The 8,965-nt window shown below is 42.4% G+C and overlaps 2 protein-coding genes across 2 annotated transcripts; both read left to right on the top strand.

Annotated features, from left to right (window-relative positions):
- Positions 1 to 2,196: 2,196 nt before the first annotated feature.
- Positions 2,197 to 2,649, top strand: RB195_014833 (uncharacterized protein; the record flags this gene model as incomplete). Its single annotated transcript, XM_064205262.1, has 1 exon — positions 2,197 to 2,649. One exon carries the CDS (start codon positions 2,197 to 2,199, stop codon positions 2,647 to 2,649), a length of 453 nt encoding a protein of 150 aa, XP_064061143.1.
- A 254-nt stretch (positions 2,650 to 2,903) lies between these two features.
- Positions 2,904 to 3,206, top strand: RB195_014832 (uncharacterized protein; the record flags this gene model as incomplete). Its single annotated transcript, XM_064205261.1, has 1 exon — positions 2,904 to 3,206. One exon carries the CDS (start codon positions 2,904 to 2,906, stop codon positions 3,204 to 3,206), a length of 303 nt encoding a protein of 100 aa, XP_064061142.1.
- Positions 3,207 to 8,965: the final 5,759 nt, after the last annotated feature.

Here is an 8,965-nt window from a genome sequence, read left to right as displayed (position 1 = left end):
AATAATGCAATGCGTTTTCTCATTTCAATGGCGTCATAGTTGATAAGTCCACAGAGACTCTACTATTTCCCAGTTTCTCAGGGGCAAGGAATATTTTGCCATCAAACTGCTTTGCATCATCGAATAAAATTTAATTTGAAGCGAATTATATTACTACATTTTTCTTCCTTGCTACGGAACGTTTCTCACCTACAGTACAATCCGCAACGTTTAGAGCTCGAACCTCACGTATCAAGCATGAACCTACTTTCTTTCAGTGTTTGCCATATGTCAATAGATGTTCCATTGAAAGTTGAGCTCACTGCAAGACGCTGGTTTTTCATATCATCACCACATCACTTCTAGTACTTAAAGTAGGGTCAGAAAGACATGAAGCACTGTGCAACTGTGCTCGAAACTGAGTGGTGGTACGCAACGGTTTGCGGGTTTTTGAGGATCCTTGCAATACCCATTGCTGCAGATCGCAATGTTCCCACCTCGATTCCAACCGCTATCTCCGCCGCCGTGCTTCTTGCGCACACACTTATACTACAACAGCGTGCTCCATGTCGTTTTGACTCGGTCAAACATATTCAGTTGTAACCACGAAGAAATTTGTTTTCTAGAGTTATTCCAGTAATGAAACCTTATGCTAATCCACCCATACTCTCACATTTCGTCAATCTTAACATGTAGAAAAAAGCACTTCTGTTTAATATATTTGCAACTGCACCGTCCTTGATGTCATTTTAACCATGCTATCCTATTCTCTTCCCTGTTAATTTCTTTTCCTAATCTCCTTATCATCATCTCTATTTGAAGCCGTCATTCCACCAGTCTGGGGTGGTACGGGTTTCACGAGGATAATGCCTACATGCGGTCGTAGATAGTGGGGAAGAGGGTGATTCTGTTCATCTCTCCCTGAATCAGTGTTGACGGAAGACCGGAACGCTGTCTCTTACGACGGCTCCTGTTGCAATGCGCAACTATTGTGCCCCGCTCCGCTTTAGATCTGTCGAAAACCCATTCGGACGAGACGCAGGAGGAGCGAGGTGCAACGGTTGCGCATCGCAACAGAAGTCGTCGTAAGAAACAGTTCCGGTGCTGCCAATTAAATGCCCTAAAACCCGTTCCACCCCAGATTTGTGGGGTGATGCCTTTAACTGAAACTTTCCTGAAATAAAACATTCCCAACCGCGAAACGAGATCTTTAGAGGAATTTCCTATCAACGTGTATCTCCGTTCTTTCCAAGCAAGCAATTTAATTATCCACGGTAATGCAGCTCCAGCGATGTAGTGCAGATATAGTGTGGTGATTGGGCGGTGTATCATAGTGGTGTCCACGGATCTCCCTCATTAGATGGATCACAGCCGATTAATAGCGAGGCTACGTGGCTCACCTCCAGCTCGATAGGTGGCTTTTCGTGGACCAAAAAAGCGACCTTGCACCTGGCCTGAGACCAAGGTGGATTGATGGGATAGATTCCCTGTTTCTGCTGTGCTAGGACCGGCTCATAATACAGCTACTACTACTAATATGTATCCCGTACGTCAGTCCTGCCAAAAGCCTGCAATCGACTGTCTGAAAGGTGCACGGGAGGCGGTTTGAAGTCGCCTCCAACAAATAAGCTCCATATGTTCATTCCGAGAGAACGCAACGTTCTCCAAAAATTCATTGACTAAAAGCTTGCAGCCTGCCCATGGGTCTTAGAATTTTACGCACGTCACAGTAATAGAAAATAGTCTCCCGATTCCAAAGAAACGCCTGGTACGGTACCGCCAGGAAAGACGGGGTTGCAGGAGTCATATAGGCTACCAAAACGGAAAAGGACTGGGTTGACAATCTGTACTTACAACGCTCCTACGCTTGCCTCGGATGGGGCCATTGAAGATGCGATGATGCAGGCCGGTGATTGGTTATTGTGAATTGGTGATTTTAACGCAAAAATTTGCCTTAGAAGAACGCCTAAAGAGCTTCATATCGGAACTCACGGCCTTCAATGGAGAGAGGCTTTCCGAGTTCATCATGGCGATTAATACCATTCATGAGAATCGCAATTCCAGAAGCCCTCCTCTTTACACTGGACGTGGGAGTCGAGGAAGATTTTTTCCACAGGGAGAGGAGAAAAAGCCGCAAAGTTTACAAAGCGAACTCCCAGAACCAACATCGACTGTGAGCTCTTTGCTTCGTTTGTCGGCTTTAGGGAGGATACCGTCATGGACAACATCGACGAATCTGAACGGCTTGTAGAACATCTACACGACTGTACGAGGGAAGCGAAGAGTTCCGAAACCACCAAGAGACACCTGTCTACGGAAACTCTAGAACTGATACGTCAGCGTGGAGTTGCACAAGCTGCAGGCAACCACAAACCCGTCGCAAAGTTTTGCAAAGAGGGGATAAAAGAAGACCTCAAAGAGAGAAGAGCAGAAGTGTTGGCTAAAGCTGCAGAAGCAGGACAGAGCATTCGCTATGCCCATCGGAACTTCGTCAATCGTAAAACAGTAATGACTGCTCTCTGGACCCCAGATTTCTTCGATAGCCATGTCCACCTGCCTCCTCACCATCTGAGGGAAGATGAACATGTCATTCCAAAGGTCTTTTGGAGGTCTTTCCGACATCCGACATGCTATCATGTCGGTGAAGAAACGTACTTCACCCGGTCCTGACACAATCAAGCCTCAACATCTAGAGTACCTATCGTCAGTCCTTATCAACACACTGGTGAGGCTCTTCACTCGTTGTGATCTGTCGGAATGCAAGGTTCCCAAGCAATGAAAAAACAGCAAGACTGTGCTGTTTTATAAGAAGGCGTACAAGTCATCGGCAACTATCGCCTAATCTGCATACTGTCTGTCATCTACAAGGCGTTTACAAGAGTAATTCTAAACAGGATAGATAGAACATTAGATGAAGGACAGCTATGCAAGCAAGCAGGGTTTTGAAAAGGGTTCAGTACGACCAGTACGATACGATACGACACATAGAGGTTTCAAAACTCGTAGAAGCATCGCGAGAGTACAAGATGCCGCTGTGTCTCACTTTCATCGATTTGAAGAAAGCCTTTGATACACTGACCGAAGCGGTAATGGAGGCGTCCGACAACCAAGGCGCCTCTACTCTAGAAGTGTCCCGCTTGACGCGAGTGAAGGAAGGGATTCGAAGTTCTACTTCACCGATAGAAGATCGGAGGCGCTGGCGCATATGCCAAGGAGAATATCATTAGGTGGGCCGAACACGTGATGCGACAACAATCGTTGGATAAGCCGTAAGCGACTGAATATCACGCGACATCAAGCGTACCGCAGGAAGACCTCCGATCCGATTGTCAGACCTCTTCATAAAGTCGCTCAAAATAGTGCAATGCTCATCGAGTTCCTCGCGAGAAGAGATGCCGCTGGGCAGCGCTTGCGGGCGATCGATCAATGGAAGTATTACTGGTGCCCATTCGAGCAAATCGATTAAGAACGGGAGTACAGGTGATACAAGTGGTCATAGTGGTGTATCTACTGCAGTAATTGGTTAATGTCCTCACATATGACATGCCCACACCTTGATTAGCCATTAGTTGATAGTATTGTATTCGTTTCTATGCTGTCGAAGGCTTTCTCATAATCGATGAAGGTTAGGGCAAGTGGCCAGGCGTTACTCCCTCTATGACCCTCTATGACCCTTTATGACAGTCGACACTATCTGGATGTAGTCTATGCAGCTGAGCCACTAACGGAATCCAGCTTCTTCGTCAAGATAACCTCCATGCAGCGTCCTAGATATGCGCATAAGGGTTGACATCGGTAAAAGCTTTGTACAACACACTCAGCAAGCATATCTGACGGTAGTTACGAAGGTCGTCTTGGTCACCTTTCCTATAGATAAAAATGGTTCGCGAGATCCTTCATTGGTCTGGAATACTTTCTTCGGACGTCATATGCACCACTAGAATTACATGAAGCGGTTGTCCACCAGCCCGGGGATAACTGCTGTTATAAACTCAGGATCGGAGACTGTCCCAGGTTTCATGCTCTTGACCAGAAATTGGAAGAAAAAACAGAAAAGGTTTAAAAAGAACACCCTCGTGATGATCTCACAATATGAAGAGGTGCGATTCCCGTCTTTGTTAAGCAAAACCCTTAAAAGGATATAATATTCGAAGAGACCTGTCCTTTTTTTGCACTTTTCATTGTGAATTTTCGTCTGCCAGTATTTTGAAACATCCCCTGCAAAGCTTTTCTGCAGCAGGTGATTGCTACCAACCGCTCAGAGTATAATTCGTTCGGATCAAGCCTCACAGTCCTGCTTCCTCCATGTAATTCTTTAGTGTCTTTCAAGACTCAATCCAACTTTTTTTTTTGTGCGCGGCTGTGAGGCGCCTTCAGCACAGGCTCGTAATGCAATACGGAGCAGAGCGTTGTTCATGTTTAAATCCTCTTCAGTGTGCGAGTGCACAGTCCAAATGGCTTTGGAAAAAAAGTCTCTGACTGTGCACTCGTCGTATCTTCTTTCTAACCTCCCTCATTGCCATAAACGGCGATCAGAACCACTTCGCAAGGATGGTACTACTGAGACGTCAAGTGGATCATCAGGTGAGTTTGTGTCGCAAGGGTCGAGCCGTTGGACGATTACCATGCCCGCAGACAAAGAACTTTATTCGTGAGACAAAGAGGGGTGTGTTAGTCGGTGTTTTTAGGTAGTGTTTAGTGTTGTCTTCACGGCAGCCGTGCACATGTCGCTTCGGCGTAGAATACAAGACATTCTGACAAACCTGATATTTTATCGTCTCTCAACGGTCCCATACCGTCTAACATGGCAGAGCCCAGCGTGCAGGGTACTGGCACAGTAGGTATGCTGGAGCAGCAAGTAGTTTCCTCATATTAATCAGCTTCGCTGAACCTAGCTTTCACTAAGCCCGCCACCAACCTATATGAATCACCTTGCAACATTTTTTGCAAGCAAGGTAAACTATCTTGATAGTGGTTTATCCTTAGCTAGACTTCCATGTCCGAGTAGTCGGAGATGTTCTACATCAATTTCTTCTACTTCTCAAAACGTTGAAAATCTTCAATAACAGTACTCGGATGAACATCACAGCGGACAGCAACGTTCCTCTTACTGTACCCCACGTAACTGGCTCAGGTAATTGGTTTTTGCACACTTAGAAGAAAGTCCTCCCTTTTACTCATACATTAAACAAAGAAATTAGATAAGAAAGAGGAGAACATCAGGAGAACATCAGAAAAGGGCAAATTTATGCAAGCAATACAAGAACTGGAAAATTGCTAAGATTTTATTCGTTTAGTTTCAACAAATCTGAAACTCATTTTCCCCTTAACTACATAGCCTCTTTTTTTTAACCAGAATTAAATTTCTTGAATTAATTCTGATTTATATTAGAGACCTACACAAAGGAAAATGAGTAATCTGTGCAAAAGCTCGATGACAAAAAAATTGCTGAACTTTGGTCTTCCCCTATACGTATATGCATGTGTGCATGTATGTATATGTACGTATGTATGCACGTATCCACTGCTGATAACAATTCTCTTCTACTTTAATTACTATTCTTTCAATTCTTCTGTCGAAAATGACGACTGAGTCGAAATTTCGAGGAGGGAACTTTTCTCTTGTACTTGTCTAGCAAAGGTACTTCCTCTAGCAGGGGCTCTCAACCTGAGAAGAAGTTCACCCACGGTATTTCCAACTTCCTGGAATCTTAAACCTAGCTAAAGGTAAACTACTGTTTAGATTGTCCACCATCTTGCTAAAAAATGTCGCAAGATTGTTCCCTGGTCCACATCGTGAGATGAACTTGATGCGTAATAATAGTAGTTATCTAGTATTTTACTCAAGAATTCAACAGTTTTGTAGGAACATGTAACCTTTAGGTTATGCGTAGCACAGCCGGTAAGAGGTTTAACTCTCAATGTACGATCAATGGTTCGAATCTGCCCTTGTCTCAAACAAGCCCTATCCCTCCGGTATCGATAAATTAGTACCAGGCGCCTCCCCAGCGGGACTGATCAACGTCATTCACTTTATCTCCATCTATGTTTTCAGCTGAGATTGCATGATTACAAGCTATTGTTATTCCTTTGAGGAGTGGAACATGGACAGTCCCCTTCCAGTCATGTATCGGTCATTGCAGAAACTCACTGTATAGGAAAAAAACAAACGAACAAAAATCGAAACACTCACTTTTCGTGGAACGGATAGAGATTTTTTCTTATCTCCGGAACGAAATATTATATTTTAAACAAGCGTTTTTTTTTTGTTATTAGCTCCCAATTTCTCTTCTTAACTATTAGAATTACTTAACATGAGCGAAAGGAAGCCTATTGTAGCCAGATTCAAACAGTGGAACATTCGGGAAAGATGTGAAAAAAAGCAGTGAGTATGACATGTCTAGGCAATTTGTCTTTGTCGAATACATACATATACCATTATAATAAACTATCCTCCAAGGGAATCAACTTTCCACATCGATACTCGTCCACGCTCGTCTCTACCACTTTTTCCTTACAGAATATGCTGAAATACATTTGCAGCAATCTTTTTTTGGTACCCACTAAAAATTTGATGGAGTAGTTCTTCCCGAGTTGCTACTAAGATGTCCTACTGCAGCTTAAAGAAACTTTGTTCATTGGAACGCAACACATAGCCATCTAGGTATAATGGAAACAGGAAGGGACTTGGGAAAGACGAATGCCTTTTTCTTCAAAAACCATGAAGTGTTACGAAGTCTTTGATGTTTTGTGTCTAGAGCAAAAGGCTCAAGCTGTACGTGAAGCAGCGGATTGTGATTAACCAAGAGAAGTGGAAGAGGATCCATTCATTCTGAAAAGGAAAAGAAAATTACTGCAAAATGCAAGATGTATTAGGTTCCAAAAGTATTTATGGCTGCAACTTTGTGGAACTTAACTCATTTCTTTACTTTACAGCCCTAATTCTTGTCAATGACGGGAAATTGATCGGTTCAACATCGGCAAATCCATTTCTGGCACAGCTAATAAAGCAACCGATAAAAATTATCTTAGATGCCGCTTTTTTGCGATTACCATTACTTTACGATTACGGAAACTTGGACAACAAGAAGGTCTCAATCTTCTTGCAATAAGAGTAACAGAGTTACGAGGTCACTGATGTCGGTATTCCTCTTTTTTTCATTTTTTCAAATGAATGCTAAGGCCACAAACTTTCCAATTTCAAAAAAGAGGTGTCGCAATCGATCTCTGCCTGCAGTCTTCTTATTAAGGGAAGGGTGATTGGTGCATGTTTTTTCTGCGGCTCTGGGACATTTTCTTAAATTTTCCGAGGATTTGTCAAGCGAGAGAGAAAAGTTCGATGTAACTGGCACACAATGAGGCTATGGAAGATACTAAATTATTCTGTTGCTTTTAACCTCTATGAGCCTATTCTATGTTAAAAAAAACTTTTCTGATGGATTTGTTGGTTGTAGATTCATATCTTCCTTTGCGCGATTTTGAATTTTGAAAAATAAAGAGATGTATTTGATATATTGATGTTCGCTTTTGATTTTAGAATGCGAGAAAAGAATTCAGTTTATAGCGAGTCAGTATGGTGTTTCCTGGAAATAAAAGCGCATAGTACTTGTTCAATAAGCAGTTTGGAGGTTTGAACACAGCAGTTGGGTTTTTGACGTATTGCAGGACACGTACATAGCAACGCGTGTACCCGTCAGACTCTTATCCGTAATGTTTGGTGGAAGCACATTTAGACAAAGTAATGTCTTTTACAGTTCACGCCTCCACCTACGTAGTTATTTCACATCTATTTTCCGCATTACTGTCCACTTTTCACGTTTTTATTCTTATTTCAAAAATTATTACATTGTGGACAAGTTTCATATGGCTTTCAAGTCCACCTTATCATGAATAAAACAAGTCTCCACTATTTGTTAATGCTTTATGACCGTGCTATTGGTCTATCAAAGTTTTTTTTTATTTCTCAAAGTAGATCCGATTTTACTTTTTTCGGTTCAAAAATTCAAATTAAATTGATACTCAGTGGATATTAGTTTTATATAATTGGGCTCGATAAATAGGCCTGATATATAAAATAAAATAAATCTTATTTCCACAACGCAAAGTACGATAACCAGATCTACTAAATATTACCGTATTTGTTTTTCCGTAAATGTCATGTTATGTCAGTTATCCTCAGAAGTAAAGTGTTGACGCATTTTGTACATCCACAGTTGCGGTACTACACATGTGTATAAGGAACGAAAACAGAGGAGAGTTTTTCACAGAAGACGACTTGTAAAACAAAAGCGCTTAGAAGTACCGGTGAGTTACAGTAGGAGAAGATGGTTCGCAAATGCGATATCTAACTTCATTCCAATAAAATGTGGTTTTTGTCGGATCCGTCACTCGTTTTGTGCAGGAAACATTGCGTGCAACGCTTGCTTGGTATATTGCTTGAAGGAGGAAACTGCTTGCTGTCAGATGCAACTAATAGTCTAGTTTTGACACGATGGAAAATTCTTTAGCAGATTTCTTGAACCCTGAAAAAACTGAAAAGCACACCCCTTATGCACAGACAAAAATAAGAAATTTCGCTGTGATAACGCCTCGCTGGAATCATACCATGATAGAGCCCACACAATGACGTCATGAAGAAATGGTAAGATAAAATTTGGAAACAACATACAAACTTTTTTTTCTAAAAACAAGCAGGCTGCACGGGGGATGGTTCGAAATCGCCATAGAGCCAACGACGGCTTTCATCCCTCAGGGGTGGATAAATTGGTGCTGGACTTGTCTGGAAGGATAAGAACGTTGACTTGATACATCGGTTGGCCCCCGCAAGTCACAAGGCAGGCTAGAAACGCGTTCGTAAGCCTCAAACGTTTCTGAAATGAAGTGAATGCTTGGCACATTCCAGGCGAAGTGATTGATGCCAGACACTTTGTCTACTATTCTTTACCAAATAGCCATAAAGTGAAACAGTGTGGTCGTCTTGAAGTAT

The sequence above is a fragment of the Necator americanus genome, chromosome V, assembly GCF_031761385.1.
Source record: "Necator americanus strain Aroian chromosome V, whole genome shotgun sequence".
NCBI lineage: Eukaryota > Metazoa > Nematoda > Chromadorea > Rhabditida > Ancylostomatidae > Necator > Necator americanus.
Note: the sequence above shows the minus strand (reverse complement) of the source record. Positions and strands in the feature narration are given on the sequence as shown.